The following is a 19,692-nucleotide window of genomic DNA, read 5'->3' as shown; positions in this document are numbered from 1 at the left end:
GCGGGAAAAATTGCTAAAGTAATTACAGTAACATGCTTTTTCGTGTTATTAAATAAAAACAAGATTTCATTACAAATTTTAGGACCCAATAATGCTTTAATTCCATTTTATGAATGCAATGTAGCATTGCTTTATTGTAGCAATGAAATGTGCATCAATGGGTGATATACGGTCACCGCTCAATGCTTCATTGCATCATCTTTCTCAATGCTTCATCGCAACAAAAACGGCAAGACTTCAATGCAGTATTTATCGTCGATCCTTCATTCACTCAGGCAAATAGATTATAGAAATACTTAAATATCCCTTATGAGAATTCGCCACAAGAAATCTGGTTGAAATTCGTAGATTTGTCTTATGAGAAACCAGAATTTGAAAACAAAAAAAAGTTGCATCAACCTGGAATTGAACCAAAAACCTTACGATTGTTAGGCCCGTGCGTACACCACACGCCTATCGCAGATTCAATGTGGCAAGATGCTAAAACGATATTGTCGCACCGCCACCAAACCGGATCGCTCCAGTGAGACTCGCGACGCGCCTCAACTCGCACGATTTTGAAATCAGCTTTTAAGTGAGGCGCTGCATTCTTGCGATGTTTATGAACACAGCGCACTATTCAAATATTAGTCGCGACGCTTGGAGATTGAGAAAAAATACATTTGAAAAAAATGTTTGTCCTTATTTCAACCGGATCCATAATACATAAAGCGTGAAGATGCGCAACCGTTTTAGCCACACATAATGAAAACAAAACAAAATCTCAACAGCAAAAGAGCGACAGCCGCGGTTAACTGGGAAGTGCAACAGTCGTGTTCACCAAACTAATTGCGCACTTCACCCCCAATTGAACTATCACGAAATTTGTAGAGTGCAGAATAATGGATCATTGGTATTTGGTGCACTTGTTCCTTGAACCACAAGGAATAAGTGCACTAAAAACATTATCATGATTCGACGTATCCGACGAGTGAAATCGACAATATTTGCCACCGGCAGCGAAAGGGTGCTGCTTGAAGTTGTACAATTTTCCCGGCCAAGACATGCAGCATTCATGGTCCGGAGGATAGGCGCGGCGAGTCATCGAAAACATCTCACTTAATTTGGGTTCGAATCCCACTGATCACACAAAAAAAAATAGACAGACAAATAAGCACCGCTGACCTGACATCCAATGAACAAAAGAGTACAATAATATTTTTGAGTTTCTAAATATTTTGGGTCTTAAAATAATGGTTTCCTTTGAGCATTAAATACACTTTGGCTAAAACTTTTATACGGTACAGACCGTAACTATACTTTAGCAATTGCCAACATAGAGCTAGGAATTGTAGCCGTATTTACATTTTAATAGCGCCCTTTTCCACTTTAATACTGCATTAATGAGACATGTAATGCAGTATGGCTTTATATGCCATATTTTATAGTAGCATATAAAGTGATATTGATGCAACTATATACAGCTGTACAATTCAGAGCCACAAACAAGCATGCATGTTTAATTATTGTTCAATAATGGTAATGGCAGCTGAATAACAAATTTGCTCTATAAAGAGCTGAAAAGGTGCTTTTTTAACACAAACTTAGATCAATGTTCAACGTTATGCATTACAATGAACAAAAGTTGAATCGCCACTTATTAAACGTTTCCAAAGATTCTCATTCGACTAGTCAAGATTGTTCTACAAATGAGCTGAACAAGACATGTTTCCCCCAATTAACAAGCCAATATTCCACTAAACAAATGTATATGTATAAAAGGATATTCAGAAGACGAACTAACGTTTTACTTGCGTCGCACTTCAGCTATTCCCACATGTTTAACATAAGCATGAATAAGAACTGAATAAGTATCTTATAAAATCCTAATTCAGCTTCAGTATATTATAAGAACAGTTGATCCAATAGAGGCCAAAATGACGTTTAACAAACACATTGTTCAGCAATAAATAAGCCTTGTAAAAGCGAACACACTATTTCATAAAATGGACAAAATATCCGAAATTCGTGTTGAGTTCCGAATGCATTTCAAAGCTCATAAATTATGTTATCTCAAAACTTTTGAAATAGCTGTTCAGAAAATAAACATGTTCAGTCTCCAGAAATGCAGAATTATTGTGAAAAACAAAAATAAACATTTAAGCTAAGTATTCCGAGTAGGAGCAAAGTACTGACAAACAAAGCGTGATATTGACTTGATTGACATAAGAGATAAAATATCTGAAGACAATATCAAAATTTTGTTCCTGGAACTTTGAACAAACTAAAACTTATTATGAAATTAGATTAATCATTTCAGACTGTTTTTACTTTGTGTAAATAAACATTATTTTGACCAACATCGACATAAATTTTCTCACTGTGCGCTAAAAATAGCCGACTGAACTCAGCTTGGATCAGCACTAAACAGCAGCTGAATAATATGCTTGTTCAGTTGTAGATTAGCGTACCATGTGTTGATTAGACGTTGTCGAATAGAAGCTCGAACATGGTCAATATTCAGCTATGAGAAGTTTATATTTTGCACTGGACGGTATAATCATCAATTCTAGGGTGACGCAGATGGCAAGGCATACCGCTGACGATTGGAAGGTCTCGAGTTCGAATCCAGTATACAGGCGATTTTTAAATAAGATTGTTATACTATCATAATAATAATGCACACTACATTTATAAAGTGCCTAGAAAAATATTTTTTTGTTTTTATTAGTCTATGATTATTTTTAGACCAGCCGTATAAAAGCTGAACTAAATGCTTGTAAAACGTTTTTAAAGCTGAAAAATAAAGTTGGTATTCAACGACATGCTTTAGACAGTTTCTCCAAATTTGTGTGAACAATGCTTTAACAAAGGTTGGCCATGGAAATTATTAAAATGTTATAAAACATGATGCTGGCTAAAACTGCCATAATGGTGTTTGTTAAATGAGTGAATGTTAGTTGGGTGCAGCTATAAATGAACTTTGGCTCGCTTTGGATGATGAGCCGATGGGGCATGTTATGCAATGTAACTATGCCAAGGAAATTATGGAGCGATTGGATGAAATTTATCAAAAGCACGGTCCAATGGCCATGATTGGACTTCGGGCGAAATTGTTTTCGCTGAAGTCACAAAAATTCAATACTTTGAAGCAACTTTTTGCTGCCCATCAACAAATTATCCGGAAACTTGAAGGCATGGGGGAAGTATTATCACCTTCCGAAAGATTGAATACCTTGCTCGTTGCAATTCCCGATGAATTTCAGGATGTAATTGGTGCTCTTTCCGTTCTACGTAAAGACGACCTTGAGATGATGTCTATAGAGCAGGTCCAACGAGTTTTCTTGGACGCGGAGGAGGCGAAAGGCAAGAGAAGTGCAGCGGGCCCTTCACAAGTGGCTATGTTCGCCCCGCAGCATTCAAGACGCCAGCAATTACCACAGGACAGTGACCAGAGGCCGCCGGCACTTAAGCAGAAACCATTCTACCGGAATGTAACGTGTTTCGAGTGTGGCAAGCGTGGCCACAAGAAGAAGTACTGCCGTTTCGCTCGTCGTAAGCAAGAAATCGAAGTCACAGTCCACTCGGGTGGACGGCGTCGAGACGTGGCAATGGTCACTCGAGACAACGGTGCCTTCAGGGTGCGGGTGCCTCTGGTAGATCTACCGAAGGATTTCGTGCGTGATTGCAAGATCATGAAAATGGACTTGACGAAGTTGCCGGTACCATCGCTGTTTGACGGAGCAACCTTGCTGGACTCCGGGGCATCGAGGCACATGTTCCGCGACATCGCCATGTTCAATGCTTTGTGGGATGCGTCGGCAACGGTCGAGACTGCCAAGCCTGGTGAGTTCCTGCGTTCAGAGAGAATGGGTAATGTGAATGTGAAGACGATTTTTTTTAAATTTATTTATTTGTTTTATAAAGGTTATTATATCACACTGTATAATACTCTTTATGTTCCGGACCTGAATTACAATATCCTGTCTGTCTCTCGGATTGAGTCCTCTGGGAAGTCGGTCGTATTCAGAGATGGAAGGGTAGAAATTTTCGACGAGTATGGGAGGCTGGTCCTTACGGGGAAGAGAGTTGATGGATTGTACGTCATGGGCGTTGACTTCGAGGAAAAGCCTGATAAGATATTCACAGGTAAAGCACAGACAAACAGACGTTACACTTAGATCAAATCAGGGGGTGGGAAACTCGGCACACTGTGCCCGGCACAGTATTCGGCATAGTTAAGCACATCTGGGCATCCTTCTAATCGACAGTTTATTTTTCTTTCCGCTGATTGGATTTGACAGCTGAAACTTTGTTTTTACTAACCACAGCAAATGGTCGTGCGGCACAACCAGATTGTTGTTATCCCGAACTTGTTTGATAAAGCCTGATTCGCTGCTGACAAGTAATTTCTCGGCCTATCTTGATGCATAGGAAATTTCTGCAAGGAATCGATCAAGAATGCGCTTTTTTCTGATCGCAGTACGCAGTTGAAAAGAACTGTCAGTTCAAATGGGAGACGCTGTAGTAAATTTCTGCAAGGAATCGGCGAGAAATTTCTTTAGCGATTCCTTTTCAGTAGCAGGTACAAAATGAAGAGTACGGTGCAGGAGACCTTTCTGTGCCACCATCCGACGATGGCCAATCTAATGAATGCGTCTCTGCTATGCAGGTATACATAGTCGCTCCTCGTGGTAACCCGCACAAACGTATCCACGACGGGAACCGAAACATCGTGATCACCGAGATTCCAAACGGAGCTACAAATTTCAAAGTGGTCCTACCCAACATCTTGTCGGATTTGATTGTGACCAACTACTGAAGAGGACCTGGAAGAGGAACAAGTTTCAAAATCTCTGCCAAGGAATGCTGGGAATATACCTGATCGAAATGGTCAAGTGGTACTCGCATGGAATCCAGTACACGGCCGTAAAAGGCAAACATCAAAAAGGTTAAAGATAGATCGTTGACATCAGAGTGGATCTAGATAAGAGTGGCGTCAATGTCAAAATTGGAACAGCGGCGAACTGTCATTTCCATACAAATCCGCGTTCCAATTGAGCAGGAGACTTGTCGAAACTGGAACATGACGTCACTCTTGTTTACAGGCACTCTAGTTGACATCAACTCTTCGAGACTGAAGCGGGAAGGTAAATTGATCACCCTTGGCCACATCGCACGTATCTTCTCCCTCTCCGGAAAGTCTGCTAAATTGGTTCTGGCAGCACGATTCCTGGCTAAACTGCCCCAACTCCTTGGCATTGTTGATCAGAACCACAGCGGAAATGTGAAGACCACCTTGGCTGCGCAGTTGGAATATATTCTCCCGCGTGGACAGTGCAATAACTTAATAGATTATTTAATTATAAACTTTCACTGTGAAGACACTTTCAAATAGTAATTAAGGAAACACTTTGAATTGTTTGACTCCGACTCACAGGACGGCTCAATATCGAATGATCTCATAATTTTATTAACAGATGAGAGAAGCTTAAATGTGGTGACTATAAAATACACTGAATTATATTTCATTTCTGAAATCGAATGATTCGAACATAGAATTAAGTTCTATCAATCATAACAATTCTCTTTTGATAAAGACAATTCATTCTTGAATTGGAGAATCTCTATAAAACTTTCAGATAGCAACATTATTGCAGTAATTCATAAATTTGAAATGATTTCGATATTAACTTACAAACTACACATTATCTTCTTCCGATAGCATAACAATGCTTAATTCTAAAAATTTTCTTTTCTTTAACTATTTCAACTTTCAGAATTAGAACTATTGTACACACTTAAATTATTTCACCGACCTCAGTAAAACTTTTCGCCGAGAACCCAACAGCTGAGAATTCGGTAATTTTCAACGCCGAATCTCGGTACTTATTTCACCGAGATTTCGGCAATACGAATTTTTTGCCGAGATCTCGGCGAATGTTACCGAGATTCTGTAAAAGTTTTACCGAGAATCGTCAAATTATTACCGAGATATCAGCTGTTGGGCTCTCGGCGAAACCGTTTAAGTGTGTATGTAGGCAAGGCTGCTTTAGATCGAGTGATAATCGGACTCCTTGCTTGCATCAGCTTTTTACTGGTGTATAGCACCATCCGTGGCCAACGGTATGCTAGGAAAACCCATGAATTCGTCCTCATCTTCAAACGAATCTCGATTGCGTTTCTGGGTTACTTCTCTCAAGGTCACATATACCTTCGATCGTTGTTTGGGAGCATGTATCGTCCTTAATTGATTCTTATGTGCTGTCGTAATATGGTTGCCCACCGAAATCATTCTTATCTCTCCATCCTTCTTAGGTACCGTAAAATCGGGTGTAATTGATCAGAAGGGTGAAATTGATCACCGTATCACACGATTTTATTTATTCGTAATGGAGCACAAATATCAATGTAAGCTGCAGTAAATGAACGTTGCTTGTCGTAACTATTGTCGAATTGTGTATTGTGAAGTTTTTGGCCTTAAAGAATGTTTATTACTATGAAAATAATGTAAAATTTCAAAATCATGCACGGTGCAGTATTGACAAACAGCTATGAACTTCTATTTATAAGCAAGGATTTGAACATGGTATAAACCTGAAAGTTTGTGAGGATGCTTTAAATATATCCCCAAACCAGATTTCATCACCAAAACTCGTACCAATTAGCTCATATGGTTGAAATAATTGAATTTCTGTTAGATACCATTGAATTCCTTAGGAAATTGCATACTTTTAGGCGTTTTCCGCGTAATTCTTGAAATTTAACTATTCGTTATTTATATAAATATTGCATTGTTAAGAATTTTACAAGCATATTCGGATTCAGGGAGCTCAAATTTATCATATAGAGTTGTTTTGGAAACTAACAATAATGGCATTGATAAGTGATCAATTTCACCCCGAAATGAGATCCTCTGGTTTTTTATTTTAGAGGTATTTGTTAACACTAACATGAAAATTGTTAGAACATTTCGGTACATAAGTCGATGAGGCTCACCTTCGTACTTGTTTTCCTGCATTTAGTTGTTTGGCATTGTTAACATTATAGAAAACAGACTAGAAAAACCGTGAAAAATGATCAATTTCACCCGAAATTACGGTATTGCTATCACAGGTGACGCCCACTCACTTGCTCGTATTTGAGTGATAACACACGGTGGTTTGTGAATACCCTATAAGGGTAAAAAAGTACCCGTTTTAATAAAGAATGAAGCTCTGTCAAAAAGCGGGTAAATTGAAAAATGTAAAATGGGTAAATAAATACCCATTTTAGTAAAGGAATTGAAGTTTAAAAATGGGTATTTTAAAACCCATTTATGGGTGAAAATATAGTTGGCAATCATTTCGTAATCATCGAGTGCAGCTGTGCGCAGTTCTCAAGTCTTAAGATTAATAAAAAATATTTCTATAGGTTCAACGCCTTTTTTGTTCAATTGGGTCCTAAAATTTTTTATGAAATCTTGTTTTTATTCAATAACACGAAAGAGCATTTTACTGCAACAACTTTAGCAATATTTCCCGCTCGAATAACGGCTATATCATGTTTAAACTTTAATTTAAAAATTGGGTCCATAAATGAACCTTGACACTTAAGATCATGTTTGACGTTCGCTTAGTCGACAAAAACACCACAGGGGTTTTAGTTTTACCACTGGGGTTGTTCCTATCTGACATTTCGGAAGGGACACGGAAAACAAAATACACCCAAAATTTGAGTTTCAGCCAAGGAGTGTGACAAAATCTAAAAAAATGTTTTTTGGACTCAAACCAACGGAAAACATTAGAGCAACTTTAACGGTGCGCGACTAAACTAAATTACATTGCGCAGCATCATTACGCTGATCCGTACCGGGCGCTGCTAACCGGGGTAGCAAAAAGACAGCGCTGCTTTCGGGAAGCATCGGGTGAGCAAATTTAGTTGCGCGATAGTAGCGCTGCTATTCGATTTTAATTTAAGCATACAGTGAGAGTTCTGAGATTCTGGTGGGAATTTTGAAAATTTGATGCGCATAAAGTGGAAATTATGAAATTTTGGGAATTCTGGTAAAATTTCAAGGTTTTTTAAGAATAATAGGAATCTGATGTGATTATTGGAAATCCGGGAGAAGTTTTTGAATTATTCGATGCATCGCAAGAATTTATCTTTCAGGATTTCACCTCGAATCTTTGGGATTCCAACCGGAAACCTTGAGATTCCAACTGGAATCCTTGAGATTCCAACCGGAATTCTTGGGATTCCAACCAGAATTCTTGGTATTCCACCTGGAATCTTTAGGATTCCAACCAGAATGCAACTGGAATCCTCGGGATTCCGACTGGAATCCTCGGGATTCCGACTGGAATCCTCGGGATTCCGACTGGAATCCTCGGATTCCGACTGGAATCCTCAGGATTCCGACTGGAATCCTCAGGATTCCGACTGGAATCCTCAGGATTCCGACTGGAATCCTCAGGATTCCGACTGGAATCCTCGGGATTCCGACTGGAATCCTCGGGATTCCGACTGGAATCCTCGGGATTCCGACTGGAATCCTCGGGATTCCGACTGGAATCCTCGGGATTCCGACTGGAATCCTCGGGATTCCGACTGGAATCCTCGGGATTCCGACTGGAATCCTCGGGATTCCGACTGGAACCCTCGGAATTCCGACTGAAACCCTCGGAATTCCGACCAGAATTCTTGGGATTCCGACCGGAATCCTTGGGATTCCGACCGGACTTCTTGGGATTCCGACCGGAATCCTTGGGATTCTGACTGGAATTCTTGGGATTCCAACCGGAATCCTGAGGATTCCAACCGGAATCCTGAGGATTCCAACCGGAATCCTTGGGATTCCAACCGGAATCCTTGGGATTCCAACCGGAATCCTTGGGATTCCAACCGGAATCCTTGGGATTCCAACCGGAATCCTTGGGATTCCAACCGGAATTTCAGGTTGGCAATTTTTTTGGAACTCTACTGGAATATCTATTACATTGTGGTGCGGGATTCCGACTGGAATCCTCGGAATTCCGACTGGAATCCTTGGGATTCCAACCGAAATCCTTGGGATTCCAACCGGAATCCTTGGGACTCTGACTGGAATTCCAAGAGAAGGATTCAAAAAATCCCAAGGATTCACGTCGGAATCCCAAGAATTCCGGTTGGAATCCCCGGAACTCTGACTGGAATTCCAAGAAAAGGATTCAAAAAATCCCACGGATTCACGTCGGAATCCCAAGAATTCCGGTCGGAATCCCAAGGAGTCCGGTCGGAATCCCAAGGATTCCGGTCGGAATCCCAAGGATTCCGGTCGGAATCCCAAGGATTCCGGTCGGAATCCCAAGGATTCCGGTCGGAATCCCAAGGATTCCGGTCGGAATCCCAAGGATTCCGGTCGGAATCCCAAGGATTCCGGTCGGAATCCCAAGGATTCCGGTCGGAATCCCAAGGATTCCGGTCGGAATCCCAAGGATTCCGGTCGGAATCCCAAGGATTCCGGTCGGAATCCCAAGGATTCCAGTCGGAATCCCAAGGATTCCAGTCGGAATCCCAAGGATTCCAGTCGGAATCCCGCACCTCAATGTAATAGATATTCCAGTAGAGTTCCAAAAAAATTGCCAACCTGAAATAATCACCATTATTTTCACAACCCAATATGTTGACCCAAAAGGCAACGACCGGTACGGAAACGAGTTTCTAAATATAGTAGCGACCGGTGTGAGAATGAGTGACCAAACTAAAATGACAGCTCTGTGGGTGATCATTTTACTCACCGGAATAGTCGCCCCCGTTAAAGATGCTCTTAGAAAATTGAGTAAACATGTGTTATTGGCCTAAACTTAAACGTTTGGCACTAAAATTGGGACAGGGCTTTAGGACCCTATTTATAACCCGATGGAAAAGTACAAGTACAAAGAAACGGTAAGTTGGCAATACCATTATTCACATGAACTGATAATAATCCCGAAATATTTGGAATTTCCAGGTTGTCTTGTTCCTGCCACAGACATCTTTAGTGCCAACGACAGTCAAAATAGAGGAGCGATTTGTTGTAGGAAAAATATAAAAATGAACATAATGTAGCTTTATAGTGAATATAAGTCAATGAAACAATAAATGCCTGACTATGTACATTTTTCATTCGTATCTTTCATTCCAGAGTTATGATTTGTTTTGAGGTTATAATTATCGATAAAAATCATTCGAAAAATGGGTAAATTTTTACCCTTTTTTTGCCGCGAACGAGATTTACAAAACGGGTAAAAAAATACCCATTCATTGACAGAAACCGCTTTTACTCTTTAAAGAGTAAACAGTGTTTACTCATTAAATGTGGAGAGGCACTTCTAGCGGAAATGGGTGAATTTTTACCCATTAAAGGGTATTCGCAAACTACCGTGCACCTTGATTTTCTAGCATATCCAAATGTTCTATGAACTTGTCTTTTATCTTGTAAGGCACCTGGTATGCTTTTTTGAATATTGGTTGTTCTGGTTTGAAAACTAAATCTGCCTCATAACCTGCAATGGGTTCGGAAAAATCTTTAGTAAAAACCTTCGAATACTTTTGCTTTATCATACTAACTGTATCATTTGACTCGCTCTCAGCATTCAAGTTTTTTACTGTTTCTGCAGCTACAAAATTATTTTTCCAGTCAGGATAAAATTTGTTCAACCAATCTCTTCCCAGTAGTGGAACGAAATCTACATAGCTTTTTAAAATAATTAATTTTTCTGAGCTAGTACGGCCGTTTAAACTAACCTGAACTAATTTGTCCTAATACCGTTAATTTTGCACCATTAACTACTACCAGTCTTTTCTTACAATCCAAAATAGCCCAAGTAACCAATAAGCCGTAAAGTTTGGCACCAAGTCGGTTCTATAGTCGAATAAAAGACATGACTATCAGAGCCAATAGGAACTATATCGTAATTAAAGGCTGTTAAAAAGTCACTTTTGGCGAATTATTTGGCTTATATACTGCCTACTCGTACCGAGTATCTGAAGCGAGAGACGTCAAAATTTTATAGCAGGTTGGTTGAAGAAAAGAGAAAAAAAAAGATTGTTTATCTCCTGTACTTTTCTCTCTTTCTTTGACCGGTTCCAAGTTATTTTTTTTTTGTTTAGTATCTTAGACTCGAACTGATGTTTTCCAGGCTCCTATTAGATGATTCGGTCCCCTTTTCCATCTGCCCCATCTATGCTTTTCTGAGTTACTTTGCTCAGCATCGTTCATAAGGCAGAGAATTATTGGAGGCTGGAAATACCAGGCTTTAATTTGAAATAATTTGTACTTCATTGCGAAGGGAGTCCAAAAGGATTTTAAAATGAAGTATGGGGAATGTTTGGGAGAATAAAAACATCGAAAAGACCGTAAAAATATCAAGAATAATTGCTTGGGGCTTATTCACAACGCTGTAGGGGTGGGTGGGTGTCCTCGTGTTGTTACGACTCATACAAAATTGGTATAATGTTCATGCAAAAAGCGTTACGAGGGGGTGGGTGAGTGTGAATGAACCCTTGCATTAATATTTCCAGGCGTCGTAAAGTAGATCACAATTCCTGGAATCCAGATGGCCTCCGGGACCAATACAGCTTGAGTTTCGTATTGTTTCGCCTTCCCGCCCCCTTCGTTTCGGAGACCATCAGGAATCAGAAGATCACGAACATACGCAAGTATTTTTCGATAATCATCCATAGCAACGATTATCCTGCTACTCAATTTGTATCAGCATTTATTTTGTAATTCTGATTGAAAACAATCATCACGGGATTTGTTTTGGGTGAAGCCATATTTGATCCCATTGACATAAACGTCACGTATACCAGCCTTTCAACAGCATTGACAGCCATTGTATGCGGCTTGTGGGCACAGGGCTTACAAGCACTGCGGTATGGCGTTATATACGCATATACGGCTTATTTCAGTGCTCGAAGGTGACAGTACCTAAAAGCACTTGAAAATGTTATATGAAGCCTGTTGGCACTGAAAACCTGTTGAGCGGCTCATATGCCGCCTATGATAGTGCTTATTGGTTACCTGGGTAGAATTAAGTTTTATCAATCATAACAGACAGGAGCGGCGCCAGAGCTGGAGCGTAATGAGAAGCAGGATTCTTTCGCACTACAAAATCAATGTCCACCTCCAAACGAATAAATTGCAGAACACCCACGGATTCGCCCAGCTTGAAACTGGACCCGATTACGTGCGTTCCGTTCAATCGCCGCTGATCGGGGTGTACAAAGTAACATGTTGGCCTTGAGTCGTTGAGAATGCACTGCAAGTATGGATGGGGAATTTGAATCATTCCAGTTTCTCTCCTGGAGGATAAGCCGAAAGAGACTTACCATTATCTGATCCTAACAACACTACCAGTAGCACAACAAACGCCCCTCGAAGTTCGCATTTTCACCATCACGGTCATCCACTACACTTCGGAAACTGTTTAGAAAACTCCGCTATCATCCATCGGATCCTTAGCGTCACGGTGGGCATCCAATACTACGATCATTATCCGTTTGATTTCTTTGCCGCTGGACTGCAAAATTATATGAATTTAGTATTTATTAAAGGCTAATTTTACTTATAACTTACCATAATTATGCTCATAAATCTTAATAGCGGCCTCCGTCATTCAAAAATTTTAGATTTGATGCTGTTCAATCGAATTCGATCGGTGATATTGAAAATAAACAATAACAATTTGCCATAGAACGAACAGAGTTGCCAGTTATTGCAGTGCAACCAGACAAATATCGATACGTTCGCTCACTTCGGCACAGTCGGCACAATTTTAGGTGAGCCGAGTTTCCCATAGTTTGCGATAGTATTCCGGTGTTTGAGTCGAAGAAAAGTAGATTATGCACTTGAAAAGTTGGTTGTAATGCATGTAAGTGTGTGTGCGGGTGCCGCACATCAACCAATGGGTGAAAGCCGCCAACCAACGACGGTCCACCGATGAAAGAGAGGATGTGCCACGGTGTTCCCGTCTGACGGTGACGGTTGTATTCTTGTAACTTTAACTCGTAAGTTTATAGTCATTCTACTATAAGTGCATTACCTATACAGTAAAGATACTTTGCCGCGTATACCACACATATCCAGCTTTTTACGCTAGCTATAAAACTGCGGTGGGTGATTTGACTTTGGCATTTCTTGCCTATCGATTTTATAGTTAAGTCTTTGTAGGCCATGCTTTTCAATTGTTGATTGAATTGTCAAAAATTTTCACTGGATTTGTTCTGCCGCCGTGTTTATTTTTTAGTGCAATATTTATCTATTTTTACAAATCTTCATACTTTTCATTTTAGGAATCGACACGAGGAAAGCGTTTTTGACCACATAATTAGAGCTGAATAATTTTGAAGATAGCATTTTGTACATAGGTATTAGTTCAAATACTCTGACTCACACTGGCCATTATGTGTTTGATAACCTTTCAAAATATTTACGGAGAAAGAGTGTAAATTAGAATTTTCATAAAAAATGTCAAACGTCTTCAAGTGTTAATCTGAGGTTTTCGAATGTCGTCAAGTTCTGTGTCGTTCAAACATGTTGTTACATTGCTTTAACCATTGCCGGATAATTAATTTGCCTCAATCATAAGTCATTTATGTAGGACAGTATTTTTATTGGATCCCGAAAACATGACGCAGAAGGTATGGTAAAAACTGTACCCAGTTGTACTTCTTCGTGTAAAAAGATGATCAGAAAGCATTCACGGAATGGCATTCAGGTCAAGATTTGGGCTGTTCTTCAAGCGAGAATATCCCCTGAACTCCATAAATTCATTCAAAGGTCATCTATGGTCAGTCTTGCAGAAAAAACTCTAACAAAATCATTAGTATTCAATTCCCGAAGCTGTTTGTTTGGCTTCAAAATATTCGTACAGTTCCTTATACTCATTCACATAGTTCCGCTCTTAAAATAGATCATTATCGAATTAACAGGAATCAGTCTCTTTGGTGCCTGCTTACTATTCACCTAAAATGCAAAAATTTTAGTAATCTGTATTAAATACAGAAAATCAGGAATGATTTTTTTGTTACCTCAATCAAGGATCCATTTTTTGACGTTCCTTTGCATCAACATAGCAAAAATTTAACTAAGCAAAGTTTGCTTTGATTAAACCATAAAACTATTGGAGTGTACGCAACCAACGTCAAAAAGGGGTGATTCAAAGTTTATAGCAGGCTAGCGTAAAAAGCTGGATATGGGTGTCAATGGGTGTAAAAGAAACATTCTATACCTACTTTGTCACGCCATGCACCTGATATTCAAACAAACAAAACAAACTCGCCAGCTGTCACTTGGCATATCAAAATGGCGGAATAATGCTATCCATGAGGACTTTTCGTGATAGGACTGACAGCTAAAAGTGTGAATGCAACCGAAATGAAAGAGTAAACAAATCATGCGAGTGTTATCGGAGCTTAACATTTTCCTTTGTAATCGAAAGTCACTCCGATCGCAAAACGTCAAAAGCACATGGTAAACAAAAAAAAAACTGCTGATCGCAGCTGTCTCATGGATTGCCTCATGGGAAATCTGACACATTGGACTACCTCCCTTCTAGATACCTTGAGTAAAACCTTCTTGGCGTGTGACGGCCGGTGCGTTGGCGTTATCTAGTGATCCTTTATAGGATTATAGGATCCTTATGGCCGGTACGCTGATCATAAGTACTGTGCAAAAGGATAGGACAAGAAACGGTCAAGGAATGATTCCGCTACCGAAATTACTTGAGCTGTACGCTGCTGAGAAGTAGAGCTGATTTCATAACGTCTGTAACGCCTGCCGTACGAATCAAATGGAGCTGTCACTTTTCCGAACGGAAAAATGTGCCGCTCAATTATTCCAGCCAAGTACGGACCTGAAACGTAAATCACTCAAGTAAAATTTCTCCTTTTTACCAAAGTAATTTTGACAGCTGATTCAGTTTGAGCGAAATGTCACTTTTACTTGCGGAATAATTGAGCGCCACATTTTTCCGTTCGGAAAAGTGACAGCTCCCTTTGATTTGTATGGCAGGCGTTACCGACGTTATGAAATCAGCTCTACTTCTCAGCTGCGTACAGCTAAAGTAATTTCGGTAGCGGAATCATTCCTTGACCGTTTCTTGTCCTATCATTTTGCACAGTACTTATGATCAGCGTACCGGCCATCCGCAAGTAAAAGTGACATTTCGCTCATACTGGATCAGCTGTCAAAATTACTTTGGTAAAAAGGAGAAATTTTACTTGAGTGCTTTACGTTTCAGGACCGTACTTGGCTTTATAAAGGATTACTAGCGTTATCCTTTATTCGTGACACGAACCCGGGCGAAAATGAAATACATTTCACTAACGCGAGTAGATGCGTTATCATCCAACTCCTTCATGTCGCACCGTTCGATTAATTTATTTAAATTATTATTGTAAATATTGTTTCGATAAAATTTCGTTTTATCTTTCACGATCAATTGAATTTAAGTGACTTCGTTGTAAACGGAATTAAATTCAATTTCCATTTCAAATCACTTTTTTGATTTTATATGCGTAGTATGCACCTGAAACGTAAAGCGCTCAAGTAAAATTTCTCTTTTTTACCAAAGTAATTTTGACAGCTGATCCAGTATGAGCGAAGTGTCACTTTTACTTGCGGAATAATTAAGCGGGACATTTTTCCGTACGGAAAAGTGACAGCTCCATTTGATTTGTACAGCAGGCGTTACCGACGTTATGAAATCAACTCTACTTCTCAGCAGCGTACAGCTCAAGTAATTTCGGTAGCGGAATCATTCCTTGACCGTTTCTTGTCCTATCCTTTTGCACAGTACTTAAGATCAGCGTACCGGCCAATAGACAAATCTCAGTTTGAAGCTGGAAGGGAATCTTCAAAGGAATTATCTCCATGTAAACGATTTTATGCTATTAGTCATTATTTATATTGTAACAAATATTTGGACACGTATCAGTAGATTAATATATGGTCATACGCTTATCATTATCTGGGTCAAATTATAACATAAAGAGAGAATTATTCTGGAAATTAAAATTGGGACACTCTGGAAACACATAAAACGGAGGGGACAAAACTAAATTCCGGAAGGATCTACAAGAACTCCTCGCACCAATCGTTTAGACACTGGTAGCAGTCGGCCGCTTGCTTGGAATTGGCCCCGCAGGTGTCCTTCATCCAGTCCTTGAACAGTTCGGCGTCCTTCTTCAGCAGCAAATACTGGCCAAGCACGGTGTAAGCCTAAAAGAGGGCCAGAAGTAGGGTTCAAGGTTATGTGACGAACTCCAATCGTTTGGGAATCAATTTCGCAAAAGAACCCAAATTTTACCTTGTCGAATCCGGCAGCGTCTAATCGCTTCCCGAGGACATCTCCCACACCGGCAAGATCCGTTACCGGTTTGTCTCCCATCGGTTCCGCGACGAAATTTCTATGCTTCTGGGATGTGCTCGACATTTTAACTGGCTGTTTATTATAATCCTACGTGAACACTTATCGTCACTGAACAATTTCACAAAGATTCCTCCTTTAAGTCCCGTACTCGATGGGAACACAAATTTTGCTGAGCAAGCTTTTCCTGTTTTTTCACGAAGACTCAGTCGGCTTTCACGGATGTTTTCCCGGAGTTTGATTTTCACGAATGACAGTTGTGTTTTGAATGTGTTTTTGTGTGTGCGCGCTTTCATCAGCAACTCTACACAGCTCTACAAACGGTCGGAAGGTAAAATCCAGTGGTGCCAGAAATGCGTGTGGTTAATTCTCGCGTGTTTAGTTTCATATACACGGAAAAATCAGACTACCCAAAATATGAGTTCTTTAAACTCAAATTTGGGTACACGCAGAAATAAAAGCATTCTAAATAGCTTAATTGTCATACTAAAACCCTATTCGATCTATTCACCCCTTGTAAGGCATTTATTGTCATTATACATTGCTAGTATAAACGGCGTTTATCAAATCTAATGCATATTGTGCAATTATCTGCTTGGTGCTTAAAAGCCTTTTAAATTAAATAAAGCATAAAACCATATTTTCACTCTCAAATAAAAAAAAACAAAATGAAATCTAAACAAAAACAAACAAGAAGAAACTTGTTTCTTTATTTCACACATTAACATATCCTGTTAATATAATCATTAATTGGTGCGATGCTCGCCATGCGTGGTTTCGTTTTCCTTTCGCTTTACTCGGGTTGGAGCTACTGCCGTCGTTACCCTGCACCGAAGCCGGCACTGGATAATTTCACGATGAATACCATTTCGATCCTGATTTCCTGCGTGTGCCTTGATTTAGATGGCTCGGAACAAAGTTCTGCAACGTACCGGGAATGATCCGCTTCTCTGAACACTTGGCCCAACATTCTGCTCGATCGACATGTTAAATTTCATTTTCTCTCTGGAATCTCCCGGTCAGCTCCATTTCCTGCTCCTGCCGAGCTGTTAGTAAAAGATGAAACAGTTTGATACATGGGGTATTCAATAAAATAATAAAATGAATCGAATGAATCAGATTAACTCACCTTTGACATAGCCGTAGATCTATATTTCTAATCCCGAAACCCATCAAACACTTATTTGATTTTCTGGGAGCTGCCGTTGAACTTGTCGCTAACAGTGAAGTAAAATCACTAAGTTCCAAGAGTAACACTGGCACCAACGAATTCAATTAGAAACATATATTTTAGATATGCATTGCGAAGTATAAACTATTATGATTTGCAATGATTATAAATATAAAATGTCATGAATGTAATAAAGAATACCCTAATTAGTATTTTCATTTTTTACCGTGTACATTGCAAAAATAAGTGTATATCTAGAGACGTGCTGCCAGGCCCATGGTACGGTACGACTTTTAGCGTACACTGAAATGAATTTTATTGTAGAAACTACTGAATCCATGGTAAAATTAAGAACTGCACCAACGATTTTCAACCGACTACATTAATCTGTTAACTCTACCATAACATAGTCAACAAGAAAATATATTCTGTTTATTTAACCAGAGTTGTAGTATTTATGACTAGAAATATTCTAGATTTGACAAGTTTGGCATTGTACTTTTTACCATACTGCGTTGTACGGTGGGTGTCACGGCTTGAAATACAATGCTTTGTAGTCGAGGCTACTATGGACATAGTCACATTTACTACACTGGTCAGTGATTTTTACCAGATTATAGTAAACTTAACAGAATTTTGTAGTCGGTTGAAAATCGTTGGTGCTGTTCTTAATTCTACTATGGATTCGGTAGATTATACAACAAAATTTGTTTGCGTGTAGTCAACATCTCCATGTGTTTAATCATTTTCGGGTAATTTGAATCGAGAGTGCAATCAGAATGCGAAGTTTTGTTTAATGTTTATGATCCATAATCAAGCAAGAGTCGTAATCAAATCACTGATTACTTGCTTGGAGCAGGGGGGTGGCATGAGCTTATATTTACCTACCCAACATCAATTCAACATGGCATCCAGTGTTCTTGTTTTGATTGTTTTGAGAAGGACAAAACATATGTTTTTATGAGTAGGAGACATCAATAATACCTCGCTGATGCGTAAAACATTAAACAAAATTATGAACAAATGAAAAGCGTCCCTAAATACGACGATTCAATGCGATATGTTTAATTGCCAGAATCTAGCACTAGCAGCGTATGAGCCGTATACTCGAAAATCAGGAGCAAGGTTAGGACAAACCGACCAGAAAGTGGGTACCAAAACGCGAAGTACCAAAACGATGTGAGGAAGAGCCGAAATGTATGCAGGATGACAGCCATGTCAGTCCCCTGGCTTGGAGGCTTGCAGGATGCCTTTTGTGCTTCAACTTTTTGGCACATTATTGTCATGTCTACCTATGGTCTAATCCAGCGGTGTACTAAATCCACTCGGTCTGAGAATTGTGACACTTGAGCGGGGCACGCTTCCGTATGCTTCCCCACGTGATATGGACCCGCTCTAGTGTCAAAATTCTTCGACCGAGTCAGTTTAGTACACCAGTGGATAAGACCATCTCAAGTGATGTTGCTTATGACTCTGGTACCTTTTACTTGTTAGTACCTATGTGATTTCTGAGCAATAAATTCTGACTGTCGTAAGCGCTAAGAGGAGACTTCTCGAACTGTGGACAGATAAACATATTATTTTATCTTTATTTGCAGAATATAAAAATTATTAGCTGATTTAACAATATCAAAAATTGATAATAAATGTTGGAGTGTGCAATGATTGTGCCTCGTATGCAAAGCGGCAGCACTGGATGTATGTAGCTGTATGAGTGAGGCTGCGACGCATGCGCCAGTAAGGCAGGCGGCGAGCGCGCCAAATAGCAAGGAAGAAAGGGAGAATGGAAAGTTTGCCATTCATCCGTAATGTGATGTTCAATCCGTACAGACGTGTGTTTATTAGAGTTCTCTTGCGTACAGTAGTTGAGTTATTAGTTGTTTTCTTTCCTACCGAAATCCTGGTTCCGCGTTCCGCTTCGGTGACCCTGTTCTGCGTTGTGGTGTGTCCACCTCTGCCCAACAGGTTATGGGCCCAGCAGTGCCGAAGGGAAGGTTCCGGATTGCGTTGGAAAAAGGTTCCGAGATAGCGAAAGTGATCACGCCGTGTGTGAGTGTGTGTGAGTTGTTTTTCTCCGCGGTGGTGATTTTGCGTGGACAAAATGGCGGATGTGAACAAGTTTGCGTTTGCCAGGTTGAATAACCAAAACTGGCAAATATGGAAGTTCCG

General features: G+C 39.9%; 1 protein-coding gene across 1 annotated transcript; it reads right to left on the bottom strand.

The window, feature by feature from the left end:
- Positions 1 to 15,866: 15,866 nt before the first annotated feature.
- On the bottom strand, positions 15,867 to 16,642 carry LOC5570960 (barrier-to-autointegration factor). The gene is made up of 2 exons (XM_001659374.2): positions 16,293 to 16,642; positions 15,867 to 16,204 (listed from the first exon to the last, which is right to left on the bottom strand). Exons 1-2 carry the CDS (start codon positions 16,416 to 16,418, stop codon positions 16,058 to 16,060), a joined length of 273 nt encoding a protein of 90 aa, XP_001659424.1. The 5' UTR covers positions 16,419 to 16,642; the 3' UTR covers positions 15,867 to 16,057.
- Between the last annotated feature and the right edge of the window lie 3,050 nt (positions 16,643 to 19,692).

The sequence above is a fragment of the Aedes aegypti genome, chromosome 2, assembly GCF_002204515.2.
Source record: "Aedes aegypti strain LVP_AGWG chromosome 2, AaegL5.0 Primary Assembly, whole genome shotgun sequence".
Classification (NCBI taxonomy): domain Eukaryota; kingdom Metazoa; phylum Arthropoda; class Insecta; order Diptera; family Culicidae; genus Aedes; species Aedes aegypti.
Note: the sequence above shows the minus strand (reverse complement) of the source record. Positions and strands in the feature narration are given on the sequence as shown.